The sequence below is a fragment of the Balearica regulorum genome, chromosome 2, assembly GCF_011004875.1.
Source record: "Balearica regulorum gibbericeps isolate bBalReg1 chromosome 2, bBalReg1.pri, whole genome shotgun sequence".
In the NCBI taxonomy this organism is placed as follows: domain Eukaryota; kingdom Metazoa; phylum Chordata; class Aves; order Gruiformes; family Gruidae; genus Balearica; species Balearica regulorum.
Genome location: NC_046185.1, coordinates 118,141,624 through 118,169,532, shown reverse-complemented (window position 1 = coordinate 118,169,532; position 27,909 = coordinate 118,141,624). Strand labels below are relative to the sequence as shown.

Here is a 27,909-nt window from a genome sequence, read left to right as displayed (position 1 = left end):
CAAGGCAGCATCTCAGAGTGAACATGTTGCCAGCGGTCATTTTGTCCAATGTGCCAGGCTGCAAACTGGAGGGGCAGGGGGCAGTTACACCTGCACTAGCAACACCCAGCAGACCTTTAGGAGAGCACGGAGCTAGGACCAGGCAGCACCGGCCTTCCCTCGCCTGTGAGCACACAGACAACTCTAAATCCCAAGGGCCGACTGGTGAGGGCTGCCAGTCCTTTCCCCATCGGGAGGAAAGGCGGCTGCATGAGAGACACGGGAGGGGCCAGGCCAGGGCGACAGCCCTCCCTCACAGAGGTGACAGGCTCGGGACCCGCCAGGACCACCGCCAGATCGGCCTGCCCGAGCCCGGCTCCCCTTCCCGCCGCTGGCAGCCCCTGGAAAGCAACGTATCTCCCACCGCAGCCGCCATGTCGCCATCCCCCCCCCACGACGCCACCTGAGGTGAGAGGGAGGGACCGACAGCCGAGGGGGCGGGGCGACCCCAGCTCCGACAGCGGCGGCGGCGGCGCGCGCGCAGGCGTTGCACCTGGCGCCCTCTTCGGGGCTCCTCGTCGCCAGGACAACCGGCCTCGCCGCGGCGCCTCTGCCATGGTGAGCCTGCGGCCCGGCCCGGCCCGCCCCGCCGCCCCCCGCTGCCGGGCGTTAGGGGGCTGGCCCGGCCGCTCGGGGCCCCGGGCGGGGAGCGTCGGCGAGGCGGGGCGGGCAGGTGACGGCGCCGGCGCCGCGGGGAGCGAGTGCTGGCCGGGCCGTGTGGAGCGGCCGCGGGGCCGGGCGGCAGGCGGGCCCCTCACCCTGAGGGGAGGGTGGCGGCCCGGGCAGGCGTAACGTCTGCGCTTGGCGGGCGGGGGGATATGCAGGGTACGGCGTGCGTGCACCGTGGTGGTGCGGCTGTGGTGCTGGGCGTGCGGCCCTGCGCGGGGAGCGGGGATGTGTCTGCGAGGGGCTGTGTCGGTGGGGAAGAGAGAGTCTGTATCTCTGCCTGTCTGTCCAGAGCAGGTGGGGCGCGGTGGGGCTGCGTTGACCCTCGTTATAGCACAGGCGGGGAGAGGATATGCCTGCGTGTCTGTGGGTGAGCTGTGACGGGTGTCTTGCCTCCCTGCATAACGCCGGAGCAGCGATGGTTGGGGTCTGCCTGTGTGTAGAGCGGGTCAGGCGTGGCAGGGCTGTGTTGTCCCCCGTATAACCCAGGAGAGATAATGTGTGTATATATATTGGTGCGTGAAGCGGCTGGGCCATGACAGAGGTGTGTCGTCCCCCTGTATAAAGTAGGGATGAAGCTAACGTGTGTGTCAGTGCACAGAGCAGATGTGGGGTGTTAGAGTGTGGAAGCATGGGGTGCTGTGCTAAATGCTTATGCATGTGCAGTAAGCCAGGGTGTGGCTTGGGATGTGTATGTATAGCAGATGTATGGTAGGACATGAGGGTAATATTACATCTCTGTGTCAGTGGGTGTGTTTATCTGCTATGGTTTGGGCTTTAGATAATGTGTGTATTTGTGTTGTAGCAGAGACGTGACATGTGGGGGGACATGACATGGCATTGTATGTATATAGCTGTGTCTGTATACTGCTGTCTGGTATGGGCTTGTGTTTCTGTGTGTGTATATATATAGTGAACATTGCATGTGGCAAAATATATGGATATTTTTATAGGCATGTATGCTATGGGTGTGGCAAGGATTATCTGTACTTTTATATGTATGTAACAGATACAGGGTATAGTATTTTATGTGTATAGAGTGGCAGTTGCTTATATGTGAAAGTGTGCATAGCTGTGATGGTTTAATGTGTATGCACAGATGCATCTATAAATATAATAGATTGGTGTTATGTGTGTGGTGGTCATGAGATTTGTTGCATCTGTATGTAGAGATGGTGTGTCGTGGAGTGTATGTGTGGAGGGTGCAGCAAAGGAGGAAGAGTGGTTGAGGTTTGCTCTGTGGGGAGAGTATGTGGAGATGTGATGCGGTACATGCACGCAGCGAGTGGTAAGGGAGAGGCGCATCATGATGTTTGTGAAAGGAAGATAACAAGACACGTAAGGGGGAGTAAGTAGGGACAGGTACCGCATGTTTGGAAAGGGTATTGGTATGATCCCTGTTTTCAATTGCAACTTAAGTGTTTGATGCCTTATTGCTCTGCAGGGATAGTTTTATACAGGAAGAAGGCACAGTTGCTAGCCTTTCACACGCAGGGAAATAAATGCACAGTGTTTTAAGGCAGAAAATCACTTTATGTATATTTATGCATGTGTAATAATAGTAGATTTCCTGTAGCAAGTTCTGGGGAGGGAGTGCTCAGCCTTACAAAGGGAAGGAGCATATCCCTGTGGTGTTGCAACTTTTCTTTCTCTTCTTCCTTTGCATGAAGGCTTGTTCATGCTCCTTCTCTTTCTTCTCCTGCGCTTTGCCTTCTCTTCATTCCTGATTCTAGCCTGTATGTTTTGAACCTAAGCAAAACAACCTTGAAAACTATGGATAGACTGTGTAGGATTACAGTATGCTTCTATGCAGAATCATGTTGGATTTAGTTTGCAAAGGTTTTAGAATATATCTGTTGCTACAAGGAGGACTAAACATCAGTGAATGAGGCTACAGATGGTGTAGTATTGGTGATATGACTTAATGACATGTTCTACTTCACATTTGTATTTCATCCTGCATCTTACTGTATCTTCTCTGGTGTGGAATATCTTAAAAGTCAATTTAATAAAATGGATTTATCTCGTTCTAAATTTAGGAAAAATTACAGACTGAAAAACAATGAACAAAATATTTATAAACTATTTCACAATGTAAGTAAATATTTTCTGTTTACTGAACTCCAGGTGTGGAGTTTTCCTTCATGGTCCATTTTGACATTCCTGATTTGATACCTTTAGTAGTCTAAACTCAGCAGATACATAACCTGCAAAGAAGCACTGAGTTGTTGCTGTAACTGCACAGGTAAAACCTCAGAAATTATACCAGATAAGCCTTACTGCTGTGTAGATTCTTGCATTGGGCAGCTCCTTAGTTGCACTTGACAGCTGATAAGGATGAAATAGCATCTTTTTTTTTTCTTTTCATATATTTCAGATGTTCTATTCACTGAATGCCTGTACTTGAATTGCCCTCTTTTTTAGGGTTAGTCCTGTTTAGGTTGTTCTTTCCCTCTTAATTCTTAATAGCTGCATAGTATAAAATTCAGGAATGGTGAAGAAGGAATTAATTTTGACCAATTGTCACCAGACCTTTTAGTATAGGGAAAATCAATGTTCCTACAAATCAGAAGGACCATTAGGTTATTGCTTGCTTATTTTGACAATAGGCTGGAATGTTTAGCCATCTTAGTAAAAATTAGGGGTAACATGGGGCTAGCAGATGTGGAAAATTTAAAATTAAAAGTCAGATTTTCACTGAAGCATGGCAACTTTAGGTTAGTGTAGAAAAGTAGTACTAATCTTTGGCACTGTGACAATATCGATCTGAATGCCAGCAGAAGGCTACACATTAACAGTACTTCAGCTGTTTTGTTAATTAGAAATCAGAATAACTGCACTGATTTCATATAAATTGTCATCAACTTGTGTAATAGTTCTGGTAGTGTTCCTACTGAATCAGAAATACACATAAACGGGATATGCTAAGTAGAACAAGACCAGATGAAATTGTAAAAACAAAGAGTTCTCCCTCACAGTTCAGACAGTAGCCTGCAGCTAGTTTAGACAATAGCTATAACATGCATTTGCATTCTTTCTAATAACACTTTTTAGGAAGGTGATCTGTATACCCTGTAGATTTTTTTTTTCCCTCTTTATGTTTTAGCACAATGCAAAACCTGTTAAAATTTTTGGTCATAATTGAGCTGGGTGACTTCATTTGAATGTAATAGGGTTGGAGTCCAGCTGTCTGAGCTTTTGAAGAACAGCTTTCTCATTTAAACTTTTAACATGGGGTGGGATACTTTAATTGTTTGCAATCTTCCTTCTCAGAAGCTTTACAAACACAGAGTAACTTCTAAATGGTGAGAGTTGGATTTGCATTCTTAAAAATGCGGGAAGTCTTTATCCATTGCTACAACTGAAAAAGGTACACGAGGCATTAAAGGAGTATAATGATGGACTTAAAATTCACAGCATACTGGTATCTCCTCTGTCAGTTCCATGTTTATTTTTCAGGATCAAGAAATTACTTACATGACTCTATCAAAGCTTAAACTAGTTGTTCTTGAGCTTGAAGATTTCTTTTTTTTTTTTTTTTACTAGTAGTTTGTGAAGATCAAACTTTTCTCTCAGACTAATTTTCAAAAAATGTACAGTGCTTCGAACATTTGAAAATCGTGTATATAGTGTGATTCTACAAGACTGCATGGAAACAAATGGATCATTTTTGTCATGAGATTAATTTTGAGTACAGTCCCTGCAAATGATGTTGTAGTAGGAAGCTGCCTTAGATACTGTTTCAGTATTTCTGCGTAGATTTCTCCAAGTTAGGTAATTCCCCTTTAATCATTCAAGTTTCTTATGTGTTTTGAACTTAGGCTTTTGCAAATAGCATTTGAGTGTCTGACACTTAAGGAGGGATTTGTTATTTACCTGCTCAAGAAGAAGAAAACACAGAATCTGTAAGATGCATAATTTTGATGATTCCAGTGTCGTCCTCCTCCCCCCCCGCCCCGAAAAAAAACCCAACCCCAAACCAACCAAAAACCCAACAAAACCCCAAGCAAAACTACAATATGAATTTAAGGCCTTAAATGGACTAAAATAATTTCTGTTGAGTACAGAGCGATAATGGAAATGCAACAATAGTTGCATTGTTTAAAATACAAGGGCGCCTCAGCTGAGATAATCAACTACAGCCAATCTCTTGACTCATTCCCTCTGGGTTGTTAATCTTTGCCTTGGAGGAACCACTGCACTCATACTACAGGAGGAATGGAACTGGAAATGTGTCCTTTTCTGGGCCTGCACTTTTATGACTACATGGAACCACAAGCTGCTGCTGTGCAGCCCACAAGAAAGTACTTGAAATTTGGTATCAAGCCTTTAAAATACTGGTTGTATTTCATGGTATACTCTCTTTTTCTATCCTAATGTTTTCCTGTGTTCTCCTTCAGGCAGAAAGAAATAGTAAACTCTGTTTTCATTGGATTTGATTACTGTTCAACTGGTTAACCAGTATGTTCTGTAAATTTAAATCAATAAGGAGACAGGACATCATCAAACCTGCATAAATGTGAAACTCTACCGGTATGTCAAGTTTGTCTGTCTTTGGAGGTTGAAATTGAGGTCAGAGCTTCACAGAGGAAAAGCATTTCCATATCATGACTTGATGTTATGTAGTAGTTATCTAAATATTAAGGGGCAAAATGTCTGAGTGTGCTTGTAGTCCTCAAAATGATCTATAATCTACTTAAGCAGAGGTATCAAGGTTAATTTTATTTCTCCATAAATTCAAGAACCATGAATTTTGGCAAATACTAACAATTAAGTGAGTGTCCAGTTTTTCTTTTAAATCTCAACCTCTTACCTTTCTTGGAACAGTTTGAAAAAGATGTTTTGGAACAGCTACTAGATGCTATTTCCTTTGAAGTCAGTTATAATTGCTGCTTGTAATCATGAAGAGGTACCTAATTTTGTCTCTTATAAGTGAAAACTTTTTTTAATTATACACTACGTATATGGTGTGTGCAGCTGCCACACAGATTTTTGTCATCTTTTTTTTCTGTTTCATACTCTAGGGAGGTTGCCTTGCAGAGAAGTCTTGTTCTTAATACAGGTTTCACACTCTCAGTACTAGGAAAACCATCGGTTTCGACATAGTGTTTACGATGCAGATACAGCACTGCTTTGAAATGGCTTTGTAGAAGCTACAGAGTCAGTTCTGTAATGAACTATACCTTTTAAGTCTGAAATATATTGTCGAAGAGCAGTTTTGTTGGAGGGGAAATATTAGTACTCAGAATCTTTGTTTCACAGGTGCATAGGAGAAGGGATTCTGCTTCAACCATGCAGTCAGGACTTAAGCTATAATTTCATTTACAGTCTGAGCTAAGTACAGTAAGAAAAAGAATTGCCTTTCTGGATGTCAGATTGCGTGGCTAGAGGGAGGACTGTGTTAGTCCAAATTAGAATGGTGCAAACTCCTGGGGAAATGAACCTGCAGAAGAATCTCCATGTGCGTGCTCTGGGAGGATTTCAGGTCTCCATTGTCATGCCACCAGTGTGTTAGTTTGTTTGCTATTATTGGAGACTGGGAATAAGACTTAGCCGTATGTATGGGAGTAAGAACAACTATATGCAGAAGTGATGATTCAGAGGAGGAGTTTTGAAAGGTTTACTCCTAAGGGCTCTGATGAATCTGTGATGTGGATTTAATTTGGATGGCTGAGACTGAATGGCTGTCCCTAATCAAATATTGCTGCATTAAAACAAACAGACACCGACTTTTCTCTCAGCCTCATTTTTCAGGAACATATCATGCGCTGAATGTCTGACAGCTTGTATTATATAGCATGATTCTACAAAACTACATGAAACCAAATGGATTATTTTTGTGATGAAACAAATTGTAATTTGAACACACAGTCCCTGTGAATGTTGTGATGGAAGCTGCCATACGATCTATTCCAGTATTTCTGCTTAGAGTCTCAAAGTTACTTGAGTGGTCAAAGTGTATGTTACCTTTCTCAGGTGTTTTGAACTTAGGCTTTTGCAAATAGCATTTGAGTCTCTGGTTAATGCTTAAGGAGAGATTTGTTATTTACCTGTTCAAGAAAAGGCACAGAATCTATACGATGATTGATACAGATTGATACGACAATCTGTATGTTGTAGCCCTTGTGTTGGGCTACAGTCAACAACTGCTTCATCTGTTTGATTTTAATTTTCTGCCACAGGTCTGTTGATCTCCAAGCCTATAAAGTAGATCATATCAGTTTCCCCATGTTCCATATTAAAGTGATTTGTAGATTTGACTGTTAATTGGATCCTTTATTTTGCTTTTAAGGAATAATGTCTAAATGCTTCATCATGTACTGTTTTGATTCGGAAGTACATAATCTTAGAAGAAGAATAATGGATAAATATCTGAAGAAGGAAACAGTCAAATTTTTTTAAAAAGAAAACAGTCTGAAGAAAAGATTTACCAATCAGTACATGACTAACAGATGATGAGGATAAAACTTTGTCAAACCTGTTTTTTCAGCTGTCTCTTTATGCATGTTTACATAATATACAGGGATGCAATTAACAGCTTTTTCCAAATTTTTTAGTGTCTAAACAGTAGTTGTTGGATTTTTCTTTATTCCCCCCACCCCAAGCTGAAGCAGTCTCTATTCATGAGAGATTAGGTAAGAGGTAGTTTATTTTTCCACATGGTTCAGGTTTGTTTTGCCATCTCCAGTAGTGTTAGAACAAGACTTTGTCTTTTAAAAAGTGTGAACTAGGTGGATCATAACCTGAATGCAGGGTTAGTTTTCCATGTAGCTTTCGTCTCAGAGTAACAAGGGAAGCAGAACTTGCAAAACTCTTTTGCAATTAATAGTGTAATGCCTGTTTCTTTTGGTTAGGTATTGAATTGAACCTAATGTTTTCTGTCATGTAGGCTACCAAACATCAGTTACATGTGAGTATTGATAAAAGTGCTATCTTTTAACTGAATTTTAGACCTGCAAGTAATTAGGTCAATCACTAATTCTCCAAAACATTGGATTTCCCCTTCATAATTTCTAACCACCTAAAGTAGGAACTGTCACACTCGAGTCAGTCTGAAATGTTGATGTGATAAAGAAAAACTTATGCAACTTGGAGTTTCTGCTGTGCCTCTGTTGTTTGTATCAGAATTTTCACCTTAAATAACAGTGCTGGTAAGACAGCAGTATGTGAAAGTATACTTAATATGTGGGGCTCTTTGGTCACTTTGTAGGAGACAAGGTTAAATTTTGCATTAAAGGATTGTCAGCTCAGCTAACAGGTCAAGCTAACCTGTTAGGCCTTAATTACAGCAAGCAGCCAAGTATTAAGCCATACTCTTGAAAAGGCTTGATTGGTGAGTTCCAAATATGTTGTTGGCAGTAGGTGACTGCCTTTCTGAAAAAACACACAAGAAAGGGTGATGTGACCTATTTGGTCTGCTGAGAATGAGCTGGTGTGCTCGAGACAGCAGGCAAGGCAACCTCCAAGCACCTCTTGCTCCACACTAAGAGGCAGTTGAGTTGGAATGGCCAAAGGCCTGGAGATAAGAGTTGTGCAGCTATGGACATCGGCTCTGAAGTTCACAAATGACCTTTAGCCTGTCGCCCGCTGAGAACAGGGCCTTGCAGAGCCAGATGATGCCCTCTAGTAAAATGTGAATGTTGTGGTAGGAATACCATTGCTGGCAAAACAAGAACGATGGCTCTTCTGGAAGAAAACCAAAGTGGGCAGTGTGGCCAGCTGCTTCTGCCTGACAGGTTTTATTATATTGGACAGCACTTACTCTGGGGAAACTTTAAAAGCAATATGGCTCTTATAGGCAGCCCTAAGTCAATGAAAGGCATTATGGAAAGACAGAGAGATCTTCCCAGATGTATTTGATCTTGTTTTGTGAAGGTGAGCCTTAACTGTTGAAAAAAAGGCTTTCATATGAGGCGTTAGTTGCTTTTATCAGTCAGTTTGTCACAATGCTGAAAGAAAAGACCAGTGCAAAAGATCCAGTGGATGTCTGGCAGTGAGGAGGAAGCTACAAACCTACTGAAGACAAGCCCTGGGATCTGGTAGAGGATATCCAAGGAAAAAAGAGGTTAGCTGCCATGAAAGACCAGGATGGCTGGGAATTTAACGTGCACAATGTCAAAGCCTGAGACAGCACAGTAAGCAGCTGGAGCATAGGAGTGAGAGCCTGGAGGGCAGATAGTGTCAACGTGTTGAAATAAAAGACTTTGACAGTCTGTCTCTGCTATAGACAAGCTTGGTTCAAGATGGGATCGCCTTTCAAGGTTCAGTTTGATGTGTCGTAATTTTATCAATTATACAGAAAGCTTTACCATGGATTCTAATTTAACACCAGCCCTGTGCCATCAGCTGTTGTGTCTTTGATATCACTTACTTCAGTTCTGTTGGCAATGCGTATTGGTTTGCCTGTCTAACACTCCTTTTGTTGCCTAGATACGGTTACATTTTGCTGCTTGCATGGTGTTAAATGATTCTGCCTGTTTAATGCATTAATTGTACATTTCTGGAGGAAGCGCCAGCTAGCAGCCATTCTCTGATTAGAGAGCACTCTGTAGCGTAACATGTGAGCTAATATGAAATTTATTGTAAAGGAAGATTGTTTTCCCTTTTCTTCCTCCTCCATTTTTCTGCTGTATTTAAATATTGAGATTTTTAGGATACCATTCATTACTTTAGTGGGCTTGTGAACTGCTCCAGGTAGCAAAGCTGATCTACTGCCTTTCCTGACACTATAGCAAGAGGCTATTTCAGTAGCATGGTGGGTTTTGTGTTTGCTAACAGACTTGCACATCAGGGAAACTAAATAAAACTTTAATTTTATTTTGTCAGGATTTTCCTTTAAAACATCTTGTTCTTACAATGCCTATTACTGCATAAATAATCCTAAATAAATACTATTCTTGCCAGTGAGAACCTGAAAGACTTGATGCTTTTTACATATGGCAGTATTTACAAATTAACTAGGAAGTTTGCTCTGTCAACCACAGGAGAAGGGAAGTGCATGGATTTAATTCTAAACTACTGTCTCCTTTGGTGACAATGACCAAATGTTGGGTTTTATTCCTGACTTAATAAATAATTCAGCCTTGTTTTCAGTATATATTCGTCTTCTCTTTTTGCTGATGTTCTTTGGGGTCCCTCAGACTTCATCTTCCCTTTTTCCCAAATCTACATTTTCCCATAATTACTTGTTTTAGCACACTGCTAAGCAAGGCTATTTTTGAGTCTGTTTTTTAATAACTTTTGATTTGAAAAGTTGACAGGTTGAAAGTCCGTATCTACTCTGATCTCAGTGGAAATTAGATACATAAATATCTCTGTGGAACTGAGCCATAATGGCTGAACTGCTAACAAAACTATTTCATCTGTAAAGAAAATAGCCCTCAACAGAGGACTGAACAACAACCAAAATTGCATCATTAAAAAAACCTAAGGACTATCAACAAAATTAGTAGTATAACCTTATTTTGATCTTCAAATACTAGTTGAAGGAAACTTCTAAATGTTTTAGATAAGCATGATAAACCAGCATGAATATTCCTTTGTTTCTTTGTAGATAAAAACAAACTTTTTTGAGCATATTACAGTTCTTCACCAGACAGGGTACAAAACCACAAATGTACAACTCTAACAGAAAAAATTTCTTCAACTCAGTAATTCTAGTGAAAATAGGAGAGCTTTATCACTAACTGTTAGACCAGAAGAGAATAATATGTGGTGCTTTTAATGGTGGCAAGCTAACTGTGGTGTACCAAGAAGTTATATTCTAGGACTAGTGGCAATTAGCATGTTTTATAATATGGAAGGGAAAGCAAAATGAGGAGATTATTCTTTTTGGATTTGACAGATTTGCACAAGGGATACTTTATTTATACAATAAAGGGATAAAAAAAAAATTATAGTTACTGAAGAAATTTACTGTAAGCAGGTATCAGGTCTTTTTTTAAGGAAATACTCCCTTTTTAGCTCATTATAACCAGTCTTTCAAAAGTACAATGAGGGTACCACCAAGAGAGGTCAGTTAAAGAATGTAAGAAATGGCTCAAGATTCAAGTAATAAGTAATTACAGTTTTCTCTTGTGGGTTTTGTTTGTTCTTGCAATTCCCTTAAGAATGTGGAGAGTTTCTGTCTATTTTCTTATGTTTACAGGAAATTTAGAGCTGGTTTTAGAGTAACATTTATTACATATCTTCAATCTCACCTATCTTTTTTCCTTGTGCACAGATTTGTCTATTGTGTCTTGGGTTTTTATATAGGTAAAACCGCACTTTTCTAGAGTTTGAGATACCCTGTCATTAACACAGTCAAACTTCTACCAAATGCAAAAGCAAAGAAAGAAGAAATATTCTTTCTACATCCATGGTATTCTTAATTATTATTTTGTATTATTATATACAGGTATTTTGAGAGCATGTCATTGTCAGTACTATCTGTAACTGAAGAAAAATGTATTTGACAAGATTATTAGAATATTTTTATAGCAATTTAACACTTCCTTGACTGGCTGGTTTTGGTGGTTTGGGGTTTTTTTTATAAATAGAAACAGAAAACTAGAAGTTATGTGATAAATATAAAATAAAAATAAGAAGAATGGCACTGTTTACATTAGAGAGGTGATACATAAATGTACTCAAGGTATTTATTTCATTAAAGAGAGTTTAGATTATCAGGAAATGTTCAAAGAATAAATATATTATCCTGTTTGCACCTTCCCTCTTTTCTCTCTGCTTGCACACATTCAAAATCACGTTACAAATCTTCAGCTAGAAGATGACTACCCCAGTTATCCCATGCCTGTTCTTAATTTGAGGGAAAACTAGCATTGAAGAGCCTTTAAAGAAATCCCTCTCTTCTGAGATGCAAATACAATGTGATTCCAGAGGCTAATATACTTTTTTCAGAGTAAAAGAGTACTTTAAAGAGACACTTTCATTTTTCTAAATATTCTTATTTCATAAGGACAATATTATATGATAACTATAGCTAATGCATACAAGAACACATGAAACTTACTGTTTGAGAGAAAACAGCTTTGAATTTGTGGCTTCATCTGTGACTTGTTTAGCAGGTGTGGTACCTTGTGTGTCTGGGCAAGTCCACACTTCTCATAGTAGTAAAAGCTGCATTTTTTTTGGTTTTAACTGGGATTCCTAGATGCAACCATATTGGTCCTATCTGCTGTCATGTATTCAAAATAGTTTGTCTGTCCAACTTTAACTTAAAAGTCTCACATAAACATAGAGAGATTATAAACCCTTTTCCCGTAAGACTTGCCAGTTTGATTGTAAGTTTAGATTTTCAGCTTGGCCTCAGTAGAAAATACTTACTATTCCCAAAAGTCTGTGCTATGATTTGTAGTGATTTGGCTTTTTAATGCAGGAGTTGGTGAGTAGTTGGAAATACTCAAAAATCTTGAGCACGTGTTGTAGCTGTTAGTAAGGTATGAGCAAATTGCTATTTAATACAAACTTAAATGTTATGTCACCTTCATACAGTGGGCATATATCCATGTTACTGTACATCTGGGAATCTACAGTGTGAAGAAAAAGTGGATGATAACAGATTTTGTACTGGCAAAGAGATGGCACACATGTAAACTAGTAGCAGTCCGCAAATATATATTTAAAAATATATATTTATGCATATAAGTAGGAAGTGCATTCTAGATGATGTAGCTTTTGAGGAATTATCTGCAACTATGGAATAATTAAGATGAAAGAGGATTTTTAGTGTTTTGTGATACTGAATATTCAGATTCTGGACCAGAATTATGAGTTCTATCTTCGCTTGTCTGTTTTACCACAGACCTTGTGTGCTTTCATGGAGGTAACTCCTTTTTTTGCAACTTAAATTTTTTTTAACCTGTAATGCACAAGAATATTTCCTCACTTTGTTCTTTAGTGATCTTAAGTTCTATGAGGATGGCATATATGTCTCCTTTTGAATGAGTGTTGCAGTAAACACAACTAGGCCTGTGTTTTGACTGTTCTAAAAAATTATACCAATATTTACTATTGTTTTCAGACCATAAGCTGCAAACTGTGAATAGCGTATAATATTAAAATGGCATACATGCAGATAATTCATAAATCTATCAATTGCCAAGCTCAGAAGCAGTCAACCAGTTCTAAACCAGTGTTGATGTACATAGTGTAGTTCAGTGTAAAGGCTGAAAATACCAACAGCAATGGGTATTGGATGTAAAGCGGAGAAAGAGCAAACCTGAACCTGCGGTCAGCCATGTGGAACTGCTTAAAGGCAAGAATGTGTCTCTTTTGAAGGAACTAGAGTTGTCCTATTGAAATATATATTCATAGGTGGTTTATGCTTTGAATGTCTACAGTCAGTCGTCTGTGAATAATTGTGCTGCTCCAGTTGCAGGAAAAGGAAGCTTGATTAAACTTGTTGGTCCTATTGAAAGTTGACAGTTTTATTGTTCTTAGATGTGTGGGTAACCATGCACAGAGGTAGTGGGTGAAGAAAGTGGCTTTTGCTGTTGTGTCAAAATTAAGAAGCAGTAGTGTGCAGTTAGACTTCAAATCAGCCTAGGATGTACTGAAAGGGAAAAAAGGTTCTTGGCAGCAGCCAGAAGGAAATACAATTTTTCGAATCCTTGAGTATTTTTCAGGGAGATATTTTCAGAATTCCCAGATGTGTACTTTCTGCTGTCTCCCTTTCTTTATGAAGTCAGAGCCAAGTGTATATTCAGCTTTATTTTCAGAACCATGTCTTGCTGAGTTGCTTTCCCCTGCCCCCCCACCCCAAGAAGTGAAGCAAATGGTGACCAAGTATGTGATATGTGTTGATGGTAGGACTGACAACGGGTACATACCCTGATACTTGAGTCAGGAACAGCATATTAGTGAAGGACAGGAAAGATTTCTTCCAGTTGTTTTTCATGTTTCTCTTTTGTGAGGCTGTCATATTTATCTTTTAGCATTCAGAAAACTCTCTGCTATTCTGGATCTCTCTAGCTTTTGCTTCTGGAAAAGCGGACAGCAAATGGACTCCATAAAGGTCTTCTCTTTAGAGGGGAAGTGATTGCTTGGTGACTTTGACTTCCTCCAGTCTATGCTATGGTTCTTTAAATTCTGATTCACCTTCTGTTTTATTTACCTCTGTGTTCCTCTGGCAAAATTTCTCAAACCTAAATATTTATACTAAGTTGTAAGTCTGGTCAATATCTCCTGTTTAACTGTTGACTGACTCTTTTCTCCTTTTGCAGAAATGTTTTCCTATATAAACTTAGTATTCCCTGCTTTTTCCCTTGGGCATTTTCTTTCGGTCCCTCTACTCTCTTTTTCTTAGGAGATATGTTAGTTATATGAGTTCTGGGTGAGAGGCATTTTTAGTTTTTCTTGTAGCATTTCTTGCAGTGCTTTTCTTGCTTATATAGTTGCTGTCACATCTGTGGCAATAAATTCTTTAAATCTTTGGATGATCATAGTTTATCCATCTTCACATACCTGAACCAGAGAATTTACATTGTAGACAGTGAAGGAAGAGACCTAAATAACTGGAAAGTTTGTTTTCTGTAATGGGGCCATTTTAGGACTGTGCAACTAGTGCATGTTTGTATGTGTCTTTCTATTGCTAGAAGCCTAAAATACGTCATTGTAGAGTGTAAGTGTGGCTTCTCATTGCTTGTTTAATGATTATTAAGTTGCTCCACAATTTTTGTGCAGCTAAATCTTAGCAGTAGGGAAGTGCAGGTGTATGCGTGGGTGTGGCCCTGTTTTGTATGTTGGAATAATTTTATTGTATCACCAAATAATATGTTGTAATGTAAAACCATCAGCAGTAATTTAAAAGAATTAAGCACCTAAGTAGAAGATGAAAAGACTCTCTAAAAGCTGTTTTTCCAGTTGGTCTTTTTAAATGACTTTTTTCCTTTCTGTTTCCAGGTTTTCTCAAATAATGATGAAGCCCTTATTAACAAAAAACTACCCAAAGAACTGCTGTTAAGGTAATTCTACATAATGTGTTAAGGAGTAAAAACCTGAGCATCGTATATTGCTTACGTGGCTTACAGGCTATCAAGTGCTGTTCATGCTTTCTTAAATCTGTCTTGAAATAAATAGTAGCATATCTGATTTAATTCTTGGAATTCTTGAACTTGTCTTTTAGTTGATCTAGATTTGTTTTAATGTGTTCAAGTTATACTATTCCATGGAAGATGTCATTTAATAGTGATCTTTCCCTTGCATATCAGAAAAAGTAGTGAAATAAAATGTCCAAAAAGCTTTGGTGTACGGAGTGGTCAGCTCTTCCACACTGCACAATGTTGTATCTTTCTGAAGAGCCTGTAATCCTTTCTCTAATGTAGTTCACACTGTTTGTGTCATGAACTCTGTTGTAAGAAAATAAAATATATATTCAACTTCAAAGCTTTCAAAAAGTCACTGCAGTGAAAAGCACTGCCTGTTACCTTTATTGCCAGTCTATGTAGAACCAACAGAATTTCTTACTGTAATCATTTGGCTAGTAATAAATTTCATCAACTTGCTGGTGTGTGAGTAGATCACCTTTGCAGGAGTTAACTACACCACCAAGATCAGTAAGTTCAGCCCATGGTTGAGACACTTATGGATGTTGTCTTGCTCTCATCTCATTGAAAGTTATTTCAAGCAAAGTATAAACTGCCAAATGTGGAGATACTGCACGACTGGATGTGACCACTTCAGAGCTGGAACTGAACCAGCTCAGCAATGTCTTCTACACCTGCATATTGGTTTTGTTCCAGCCCACTCTGGGGCGAAGGGGAAGGCGTTCACTTATAATGGTGCAATTACAGTTTTTAGTGATGACATTGTTAAAATTGAGGTGATGATTTCTTCTTAATACACTAAAGAGATGTTTGGTTTAGCTTGTATGTATGTTATAGCTTACTATTTGATTTCAAGTGGGAGAATGTCTCCATTAGTGTTTTGCATCTTGTGTCTGAAGAAAGTGCTCTTAAAACATTATGACTTCTTTTAGTGTCTGTACTCTCACGATGCTCTCTTGGTGGTATTAAAGGAGTCTGTTGTTAAAAGAATTGAATTTTAAAAGGATTTTCATTTTTTTTGAGAAGTAATCATTCCATATGATGACAGTGTTGTAAATTAGATTTATGGAACTGTTTAGAAAATGTGATTGAGAGATGCATCACTGAATGATGCCCTGAACAGAAATTCTAAAACCTTCGCTTTATTGCCCTCAATGCCACACATGAACCACAAGATAAGTCAATTTAATATGCTGCATCCTTAGCAAAGAATCATAATCTGCAAGCACTTCCTTTTCTAGCAGTAGGACTCTCTCCAAATCACTGTGGAAATGACTGTCCTTCTCACTGTTAGAGGTACTAAGTATCCCATTTACGTAATTCAACAGAATTTTTTTGATGTGGTTTAGACAGTGAAAAGCAGCGTCCACTGAGATAGTAAAGACATCTTCTTTTGAAAGAACTTACTGATTATGTAGTATGCCTCCATCTTCATTGTAGGATAAAAAGAAAATATCTGTGAAGCTATATAGGTATTAAATTCCTAAATTGTTTATGCTAATTACGAGTAGCATCCATAAAATGAATGTGGTGAGATTTACTCTGAGAATTCCTGTATCTAACTTCTAGGTGTCAGTTTCTTGAATTTGGTATTTCAACACCAAATTTGGTAAGTTATTTAAAATGGTAGCTTGTTTGTTTCATTGAGCAATGTGTTTATTTCAACATATATCTTACTATACGGGACATTTTAAAGAACTCAGGAGGAAGGAAAACATGTGCAAGTAGTTGAACAGTACCAGTGGCTTAGCTGTTAGCTCTTGTATTCAAGATAACTTCTTACAGAGTAACTTGGAGGATATATAGGCTCACCTTGGATTTGACCAATGGAGGAAGTGGTGCAGCTAGGCACTGTCAGTATACTAACTATCGTGGCAGTGTCCAAAGAAGCCTTTTGTATGGTTGAATGGCTTCCTGGGGCTGGAATTACAAAATAAAATAGCCCAGGCCAAGTATACACAGAACTGATTCAGCCAGCCATCTCGTTCTTGTTGCACGTATGTCCTCTCTGCGGTTTCACGGTGATCTACGAAAGTAGCATTGTAGCCAGGAGAGTTGGTGATCTGAGAAATTGAATTGGGACAGTCAACTTTCTTGGTAAAGATCATGATCTCACGCTGAATGCCGGGAATTGGGTGATGGTCTGCCCATAGCCAGACAGAAATAAAAGTCCACATTTCATAATGCCCACAATATTGTGCTGACCATCAGGGCTTTGGAATGGAGAGGAGGGGGATGGGTGGGAGAGATGGTCGGTAAACCTCCTTTTGAAATTATACTGCTGCAGAGACAAACTCACAAGGCCAGAAGCAGAGTGCATTAGAGGGAGTGTTATGATGGGATGTGGATCTGAGTTCTAATCCCTGCAGAGTATAGATGCCTAGGGAAATTTGGGGGTGCAAACCTCTCAATGATTATCTGTGGGGAACTTGCTTTATGCTCCTGCACATAAATGCTTTTGTAAGACTGCGCCTGAATGTCTTTCAACACCTAAAACAGTTTATGTTCATGCTACAACATGTTTTAAAGTTGTCTTGCAATGTGGTTATGACAGGAGAGATTAAATATTGCTGCACTGAGTTTAATTAATATCCTAATTATTATTACTATATTAACTATGCAGGCTACCTCTTAATTAAAAGGAGAGTAAACCAGTTGCAGTGGAAATATTTTGCTCACAGTGCAGGAACTGAATGATAAATATTGTTGAAAGTGTCATCAAATGCACTTAGTTTTTGCTTGCTTCTATCAGATATGTATGAAAACTGTTGGAAAGCACTACAGCTTTTTAAAAAAGAAACATAAAATTTGACACATGGAAAAAGAGTACTTAATATCTTGCTACAAATATCTGAAAATGAAATGTAAACACAATTTCTTTTATTGCAAGAACTGGTCTTGTACTTATTTGCATCAAGCATTGAAACTTCTGTAATCTGAGTATACAAGCAATCCATTTTTTTCTCTAAAATTGAGAAACCTTTTTCTGATGGTAGACTTAGGAAATACTACCGCTCTGTAAACTTACTCATTTGTTGCTGTGGTGGCATACTCTAAAGTTGAACAAAGTTAAGCCTTGGTTTTATACTGCAGTTCTTATTATTTTTATTACTACAATTAGAATTAGATTGGAAGGTTTTCAGGGCAGTATCATGTCTCTTGCATATTTTTCTACATAATATCTACTACACTTGTAAGTAAATGACTGAAACCCTCAGCTTCTCAAGCAAGAAGCTCATTTGAAAGGATACGAGATTATTTGTTCCTCCTCAAGTAAACCCAGATAACTGGGTAAAGGAGGAAGATGATTTCTGACTAATATGGACAGTGGTGCTTTTGAAGAAGAATCTGGTTTGGAGGGACTAGTTATGCTTTGAGGTAGGTAGAACAGCTTGAGTAGAGAGAGGAAGGTGTTTCATTTGTGACTCTTCTTGTTTATGGGCATTTCTTTTTATTTGTTATATTGGAGTTTATTTCTTCTACAGGAAAAAAAAAAAGACTGCTTCTAAAAACTTTGATTTGTAGTACTGTTCAAGCTAAAAGAAAAATGATCACCCCTGTTAGCTGTTGCAGTGCTATTAGTTTGCCAGTTGGCAAGGAACGCTCTTTTCCCTCTTATATATTACAAAAAGTGAAAGGTTGAATAAATGCTTGATTGTATGATGTTAGAGTAAGAATTCTGCAGAGGTATTATAAATCATGTAATTTAAACAATGTTTTTGGACAATTGTATCTTTATTTTTTTCTTTAGCCTGTGTGTTTATGGAAAAGCTTCATATGATTATACAATACTAATGTATTGTATATACTGTATATTTGCATTGGTGTCTAAAGTTAATAAACTCATATCTATCATCAGAAGAATCAGAAATCAAGTCAGAGATAGAGTATTGAATTTTAATGGTACAACTTTTCCAGTAAGATATCACAGCCTTGAAGACGATAATCTTCTTCCTTGTAAATTGCTGGGGAAAAAAACGTTTTTTTTTAAAGTTACAGTATGAGTTTCAAAAACACTGGAAACAAAAAAAAAACCAAAACAAACAAAAAAACCCAACAAAAAAACCCCAACAAAACACTTCAGTGAATGTAATTAATATTAGAATGTTCTGACTTTCCAAAAGCTTCCAAAAATATTTTTTATGTTTTGTGCTTGGTAAAAAGTAATAATACATGTTTGAAAATGGAGGTATAGCCAGTAGTTCTGGCATGTAGAAGGACAAGTAACGTTCATTTGTATTTCAACTGCTAACATTCTGTGCTGTAGGCTTCAGAAACAGAGATGTTTATTCCTTTTGGCCACTTGAACCATTTTCAGTTCCTCTGCCTACAAAGTACCAACTTCATAAATTGTACCATAAAGGTAGAAGCCGTTATGACTTCTATGATAAACCATACTTCTTGGGTGCATGTACTTGAATAATAAGGTCTTAGTTATCAAACTCAAAATTTGAGTGCTCGATCAGTTTTAAAAAGAGGATAAGCAAAGTTTTGGGAGTCAGATTAGGAGAGGAGCCCAGGAGCTGTGCTCTAGCAGCAGCTTTTCTTGTATGCAAGGGATATGCAGCTTGTGAGTTGACTGATGAAGTATTACATATGTTTTCATGTTTCTGTATTCTTTATTTTTATTACTGCATACTGCTTTTTGCTCAGCTTTTAGTGGTTTTGTTATTGTAGAGAAGAAAAATTACCAGAAGCTTCAAATTAGTGAAGTCAAACACAATATTTGGTATATTTGAAGTGATGCTTTTCCATCTGTGTGCTTAACTGAAAAGACACCTAGCAAATGTTACAAGAAACTGTTACAATGCCATTGGTATTTTAGCTAGGTACTGTTGGTACTTAAATGGCCCACAATCACTGTAAAATCTGTCTGCTGTGTCTTAACGTACAACGTACTGACTGGTGAGTTAAAGAAATGAAAAAGTAAATTTGTGTCTGGAACTGATCTTAGTTGGTAAGAATTTTGTAAGCAGACAAACAATGCATGTATTTTGAAGGGGGAAAAAATCTATCATCTCAAACATGATTCATTTTCCCCACTTCAATGGATTTGTATAATTAAATAGGGTAATATTTCACCCTGAGTAGCAGGCTGCTGTTCAGTGTTTGACAATCTCAGGAAAACATTTCAGTTTTATAATGCACATGCAGTCTTGCAGTCTTTTATCTTGATTTTAGACCACAGTTTGCATCTCTTCAAAGTCCTCTATAGCAGTCTGCCAAGCAATTACACTATAGCTATTTAGAATCAGAAACAACCGTATTGATACAAGTACACAAACTGCATTCATACAGATTATGAACCGAATTGATTGTATAGGAGTTGCTTATGAAAGTAAAACTTATTTCCTTTTGGTATATTTATACAAATCTATGGTTTCGGTAAAGGGAAGTCTAATAGCGCCTTGTACAAGTAACTTTCATTAAATGAAGTAAGTCCTTTGATTTAGAATGCTTGAAATAAATCTGTCGAAGGAATTAGTGCAGAGCACTCACTAACTACTAAATATAGAAAACTCCTTTATATAAGGATAAGGGAAACATATTTGTTAACTAGAAATATGGAGACTAACATTGACAGGAGGCAAGTAAGAACAATGAGACTGATAACAGCATAATGTCAAATCCAGACACCTCTGGAGTTGTACGCTCATTTCCAGTGGTCCTTATCTCCAAAAAAGTGATCAGAAAACCAACTGAACAAGTGATCAGAGTGAACCACAGGCACAGGTTGTGGACAAGATCAAGCCTCTGGAAAGTGATTAAATATTTTGATCTTTAGCCAGAGAAACAACAAAATGGTAATTCTTTAGGATTATTTAAGACTTACTGGGTATTTTCAGAATTCTTATGTGCTTTAGCAACAATTGATAAAGTCACACTACCAATACTATTTTTATTTGTTTTAACATGATTTGCCCAATCTTAAAATGGATAGTCATTTAGTTTCTCTGTACCTTCAGCTTTCAAGTAGTGTATCTAACCTCAAATATACATTGAGAATGCACAAGCTGCAATTTTCTAATTAATTAGCTTTTGTTAGAAAATATTCCAGTTCTTCTGAAGTGGGAATGGGTTTTAAAACTTCACAGTGATTTACCTCAAATTCAGGACAGAACTTGTGTGCCGTGCGAGAAAACAAAAGACTCAGTAGCTTGGTGGTCAGTGTACCCCCTTCAGAATATGGAAAAGGTCTCATGTTGACCTTTTTTTACACTGCTACATGTATTGTTTGTCTGCTTGTGAAATTCTTACCAAGATCAATTCCAGATGCAAGTTTATATTTTTCATTTCTTTGCCTCACCAGTCAGCACTTTGTACACATTTTCTGGATTCATTTTATGAAATGCTGAACACTTGCAAATGATTATATGGTCAATTAAGTTTGGCCTTTTGAAATTGGAATAGGTAGCTGCCATCCTCTCTTTAATATGTGTAAGTGATTTGGTTTTGTTCACAAACAAATGCTTAAAACTGTTGGGCAGAGATGTTTCAGATTGAATTCTTTTAAAAATGTGAGTGAGAGGCTCTAAGAACACAAGCAGAAAACTGTATGCTAGTGCTCTTGTACACTGTGTTGATGTGGAAGAGGAGATTTGGGAATGGAAGACATTTATGGTTTTTGTCAAGGTGCCGAGTAAGATTTGTGAATTGTGAAAAAGAAATACTTTCTTCATTGTTTCTGCTTGAACAGTTGGGACTTTCTTATAAATGGAGTGCTTCAGCATTGCCTGGTTCAAATACAGATATTATCTCTCAGTAAGAACATGCTTGTGACAAAGGATTAGTCATACTGTAACAAAAAAAAAAGTAAATAACAAGCATTTGAAGCAGGAGTAACAGCTACAGGGGATATAGCAATGACTTGCACAACTCTTGGAATAACACTTTACCATTTATTTTGTTTAATTTTGTTTTTCTTTTATTTGCTATTAAGCTTCTCTTTAGAATCGATTCTTTAACTAATGAAGACTTAAAGCTCTAAATGGAATTATTTACCTTGAAACTGGACTCTTATTTAAACTCAGTCTCTTGATTAACGAATTATCAAAGCCAAATATTCTGACTTATCAGTGATATAAAGAAGCCGTGCTTTTTATGTGGAGCTTTGGGAGGCAGAGGAGGAAATGTTCTTCCTCATTTCCCTGAGAAAAGTGCCATCAAAACATAAAGGCGATTCAAAAATACTCTAACTCCTTAAAAAAAAAAATTGTTAAATATTGATGCTAGACAGTTTAAAAAACAGTAACAAATACTTACACTTCTTTTTGTCTGTAACTCTTGAAGTATTTACAGAAGAGGTGAGCTTTTCTCATCTGTGTCTTTCTGATGCAGACACAGGCATCAGGAAGAGAAATCTTTTGTTCAAAGCCATCCTCCAGGACAGTAGCAGAGCTACAGGTTGGATCAAGTCAACCAAATCCCAGTCCAGTGACTGACCAAAGTTTCTATAACCTTTATGACTGTAGTGATCATGGTTTATGGAGCATCCCTAGACTGCACGCCACCAGCATATCATGTTATTTTTCCAAATCTCTACCTAGCTGCTAGCGTGCAGGGTGCGTATGGTTGATTTTTGGCTGTTTGTAATCCCTTCACTTGTGGGGGAAAAAATAGACTGTAGGATAGTTGGAATGACCAGCAGGTTGGATTGGGACTGTGAGCAGCAAGTTAAACCACTCTGAATAATCATTAAGCTAACTGCTTTTATTTAGTAAGATGTGTTATAGTAGCCAAACTTGCACTTCATAAAAATAAAATTTGTATTTAAAACATTACAAAATAGCTGAGGTTGGAAGTGAGCTCTGGAGATCATCTAGTCCAACTGCCCTGCTGAAAGCAGGGTCAGCTGGAGCAGGGTAGTTCTTGGCATAGTCCAGTTGTGTTTTGAATAAGTCAAAGCATAGAGACTTAATAAACTCTCTAGTCAACCTGGTTCAGTGTTTGACAATGCTCCCAGAGAAAAGAAAACAAAAAGATTCCACTTAAACAAAATAAAAACTTGTATTTCAGTTTGCGTTTATTGCTTCTTTTCTGTCACTGGATGCTACTGAGAAGAGTCTGTTACCTTTACTCCCTCCTGCAGGTACTTATACACACTAAGACCTTCTCTTCTGTGGCTAGTTCAACATGGTGCTCGCCAAGACCCCCAGGTCCTTTTCTGCAAAGCTGCTGTTGAACCAGGCAGCCCCCAGCCTGTGTGGGTGCATGAGGTATCCTCCCCAGGCTACATCTCCTTTTGTGAATTCCTGTCTGCCCATAGTAGTACTTCATTTCTCGTTTATCAAATGCTTTTCTGTAAATTAGAAATCTTCAGCTGACCTCCGCTGTCTTTACAGAATTCTGTCTACTGGTTGATGCCTTAAAAAAAAACAAAACACCAAACAAAAAAATCCCTCACCCCCCTCCAAAAAAAAAAAAAAAAAAAAAAGCCTGTACTCTACATAAGAGCATCTATAGCTAAAACTTTGATTAAAATCCTGTTAATGAAGCTAGAGAGTCATATGAGCTGCAACATGCAGGGTTCTAGAAATTATAAAACACTGTAGCTCATGCAGCACTTACAAGAATTGATTAAACAGGACAATCCATGGTGCTTTTAAAGTTAGAAATCTGGATCATCCCTCTCTACACATGTACCCCTTTTAGGAATGCATGAAGGATGTTGTGGAGATGTTGACGTACATGAACGATGAGTGTGGGGGTGTTGGGAGTTCTCTTAGCTTGTTACAACTTCATTTCTAGGTAAAGCATCTGACTTGCCATGTCCTATTGTTTCAAAGATAACATTTGGTCTTTAATGAATATTGTCTTGGGAAGGGAGAAGGATGAATTTTCTTTAAAAAACAAACAAAAGAGAGACAGAAAACTTGTAGCAAAGGAAGGATTCTGAAACTTTCTACTTCTGTTTTCCTTTTGGAAGCACCTCAGTGAGATTCCTAACCAGTCTTATTGAAGACTTGATGGTGCTAAATATTAAGATTGTTTTCTAATAACAGTTGTTACAGTTTTTCTGCTTAAGATTCTCATGTCTTGCTATTATATGAATCAGGATAACCAACGCAGTGAGGCGATTCCTCAAAATTGTTAGGTAACCAGCTATTTTGAGTGAAACAGAGCTAAGCAAGGATCCTGAAACTGATTCTAACATATATCTGACCTTTTGTGAAACATTAGATAGAATCTTTTCCATGGGTTGAGCTTTTCTTCAGCACACTATATGTAAGTTTTGTATTCGAGTCTTTAATTTGACTTCTAAAAAGTTACAAAAATAGGACCTTTTAAATTGCATTATGCATCTATAATATCCAAGTACATATAAATCAGAGATGCAAGAGGGATTCATGCACTATCTTCTGGATTTCATTTTCAGACTAAACTTACTCTGATTTGCATAATGTAGTTGTATCTATTAGCTGCATAGCTGACCCTGTAAAATAAATTACCACGTAATGTAGTTGCTGTGTTCTATATGTTTGATAGTATATTAAATAGAACTGGCCCTTCTTGAATTTATCATTGGGCATTTTGTTTCAGCTGCTAAGAGAATTAGGTATTGAAAATGTTGCAGTTCTGCTACATATGACCATACTTTACATAATTTTAATTTTTTTTTTAAGGAGCGAGTAACAAGATCCACTTGTCTTGCAAGTAATGTATAGGCCATAAAAAGTTAGATGCTGTCCTGTAACTATAAAAGGAATCCAGCAGAGCTGATTATTTGTAGAAGAAGCTGACTTCTGTTTCAACTGAAAATAGATGTTAATCTACTAGATGTCTAATCCTGTAGACAGCCTGTTCTTTTCAAACTGCTAATACTTATGTAAGGATTGTGTAGCAATAATCATCTTGGCAAAAGAAAAGGAGGTTTGGCTTGTAAAGAAATGGTTTTTGGTGCCACATTTGTTATTGAAAGACTTGCTGTGTAGATCTGCTGAGAAAGGCATCTTAGCTTGAGTTGTTTGCAAGTGGAAATTGTGGGGGTAAAAGCTGCTGGAAAGTTTTGGAGTGTCTCTCACAATTTCTAGTTTAAGTAAGTGCTTTACTTCACAAAGTAGCACATCCATAGTAAAAAGGGATTTGTTTTAATAATGGACCTGGAAGGTCAAGCATTGGATAAGTCAGTGGATGTGTGCTTCATGTAGAAATTGGTGTTGGTCAGCCTTTAGTGACATGCTACTGAAAACAAGCCTGACAGAAATGAGCTAAAAGATACTAAGATACTTTTTTTTTTTTTAAATAAAAATAGTCAGACTCCTTAAGCTTTTAATATGCCTCACCATTTACATTTCCAAGACAAGTATTATTACGTGGTTTTATTGAATAAGATATCACTGGAATTTACCACTGGAGCAGGATCCTACCTGCAAAGTTGGCGAAGATTAGAAGTACATCAACACTAGCATTTATTGGTGAGATGCCTCATACCTCAGTAGGGTGTTTAGTAAAATGGGGGACAAAGGGAGAAGAGAAACCTTCCACATATAAAGAATTGTAATAATGTTTTGTATTTATTGAATATGAGGTTTTAGGAGAAGTACGAGGCAGCTTCTATGGTAATTACAAGACTGTGCAACTGTGTGTCTTCCAACATGAACTCAGTTCCAAGTGAACTGAGAGTGGCTGATGCTCTTTTCCCCTGTTGCTTGTTAACAGAGTATGCTTGGGCATTCTTCCAGAAAATTCTGAGAAAAACCTGCTAAAAGAGGAAAATCAAATCTGTGAAAGCTATACTTTGTCTCTCTGTGATACTTTTTCATGTGTGTAGGCTTTACTCTTCCATATAGCATTTACATTCTAATAGCATGTAAAGGACTTTCATGAGAGTGGGTTTGCTATGCAAGGAATTGTACAAATCACCACGTGATGTGTTCAAACAAGATTAATTTTACAGATTAATTTTACGTGGATAGATATACAGGACTAAGGAGTGTGTAATCCCAGAAGAGGATGTGAGGGTGAAATGGGTAAAATACTCTCAGATTCTTTTCTGATGCTGTGTCAAAAAGGCAGTTACAGTGGCCTGAAATGGCTCTGAAAATGGGAGTAGTGAAATCATACTTTGTGTGCAGTTTTGTTGATACTAATATTTTTTTTTAATGCTGTGCATGCTCCTGATGTCTGCATTTGGAGAAACATATTGGAAAAATGAAGACTGTGCAGTGAAAATGAGATTTAAAGAACTAAAGTAAAAAGATTGTTAAAAAGAAGAATTAAAGATGACATAAGTGGCTTTAAAACTCAATAAGGAGAAAGTACTAACTGCTAAAGTACTCTTTAATTTGGTGAAGAAAAGTAGAAAAAAGCATAAAGCTGAAAGTCAGACATTGACCTTGGAAATAAGGCAAGCATTTTAACAGACTGATTAACCAGTGGAACAAACTACCAGAGGAAGTGGTGATTTTCCATCTCTTGAAGGCTTTCAAATCAAGAATAGATCCTTTTCTGGAAGTTAGACTTTAGCCAAATACAAGTTTACCATAAAGGAGTTGAGGAACTGTGAGCTTGTATAACCCTTTGTGCCTTTGGCATGAAGCTCATGCGTGCTGCAGGTACTGTTCACATACAAAGATTTCCAAGGCCAAGCTCGTGAGGTATGTGGCCAGAGTGGTATGTGCCTAGGGATGAAAAGTCTTGAAGAGCTCTGATTATTGGTAAGCAGATTCTCCTTCTTGAGCTGGATATGGGATAACTAAGGAAAATTTAATAGCCTGGGGTATAGGAAGTGAGACTAGATGGTCCTAAACTTTACTGTGGATCTATTAACTTAATTTCCAGTTCTCCTGTACTAATGCAGTCCAAAGGCTTAAGTGGAAATTAATGCTCCTGGCTGCATTAACTTCCATCTATGCAGCTGCGGTCATAGAGGACAGATGTGCTATACAACCATCAGCTGCCCTACTTGGTAGTTTTTTCCACTTTTTTAAAATTACAAGTGCCTGCTGACATAGTCCTTCACCCTAAGTGCCAGACGTCAGTGTTTGACACTGTCAGATGACTGACAATGTCAGCGTTGCTATCTCCCTCTCAGTTTGTTGATTGTGCGTAAAGTCTCTTAAAGACTTTAAAATCTTTTAAAGATTTTTAAATGACTTTAAACCTTAGTCTTGAGTCTTGTTGGCTAGTTTCCCTGACTGGTAAGTATTTGCTGGTTGTTCTGTGGGACTACAAGTAGAGAAGCAAGTGTGTGTGAGTAGTTTGCATGTAAGACTGTACTACAGAGGGTAACTAGAAAAGTGTGGAAAAAATGTTTTCAAGCAAGTTGGCAAAATAACTCTTAGGAATTGTAAAACTGTTATCTCTTACTTATCATAGTATTTAATTGAATATTAATAATTCTGATTTTGCTGGGTTATAATGCATCATAAATTTTTTTTGATGGGGACAGCTTCGGCCGCCTTGCAAGAAAGTTTCTTCTTTAGAACAACAATAAAAACCTAAAAGCATTGTGAATGTTTACGTTTAGTAAAATAGTTCTCCTTTTAACATAGAATGATCACTTATAGTTTTTGCCTTTTTAAAAGTAATTTTATACAGAATGGAGCAAAAATAAATACATCTGTTCTGCATTTGGTTTTAATTTACTTTTTTAGCAGAAATCATGCATCAACATTAATCTCTTCACAGCAATAAACAGTCAAACATGAAGACAGACTGCCAGACAACTCAGAGTAGTGGGGGTGTATAAAACACCCTTTCGTCAACATCTTGCAATTCCTTCTGTTATTTCAGTAGAACTTGATATATCATTTCTAAACCATGTCATGTTCTTCATTTAGGCAAGAGTACTGTGTCGTGAAATGGTTTGTCACAACCCTTCCTTTCTTAGTTACAAATAATGATGAAATCTCTTTTGTGCTTCAGCTTCTGTAAATCTAAGATAACCTTCTTGATTCCACTTATACAGTGGTACTATGAGGAGGCTTCTACAAGCCAAGAAGCTTTTGCAGCTCTCTAGCATAATCTCCACACTCTCATCTTCTGTTGTTTGCCTCAACGTGGGGGGAAAGGTGACCTCAGAAGAGGGTTCGTGGTGGGTTATTGGTATAAATGCTGCTCTTAAAAGAGAGAGAACACTTTCAGTGCTCATCTGAACAGTCCAGCAATCTTGCTGAGCGCATTAATATTGTGTGTTTTGTGCGTAAAACAGTTAAGT

General features: G+C 38.0%; 1 protein-coding gene across 1 annotated transcript in view; it reads left to right on the top strand.

Moving 5' to 3' along the window:
- Nucleotides 1-485: 485 nt before the first annotated feature.
- FBXL2 (F-box and leucine rich repeat protein 2) overlaps nucleotides 486-27,909 on the top strand; it is a 55,494-nt gene continuing 28,070 nt past the window's right edge. The window contains 2 exon segments of the mRNA XM_075745545.1: nucleotides 486-597; nucleotides 14,608-14,669. Of these exon segments, the coding sequence (XP_075601660.1) occupies nucleotides 595-597; nucleotides 14,608-14,669 (65 nt within the window). The 5' untranslated portion in view covers nucleotides 486-594.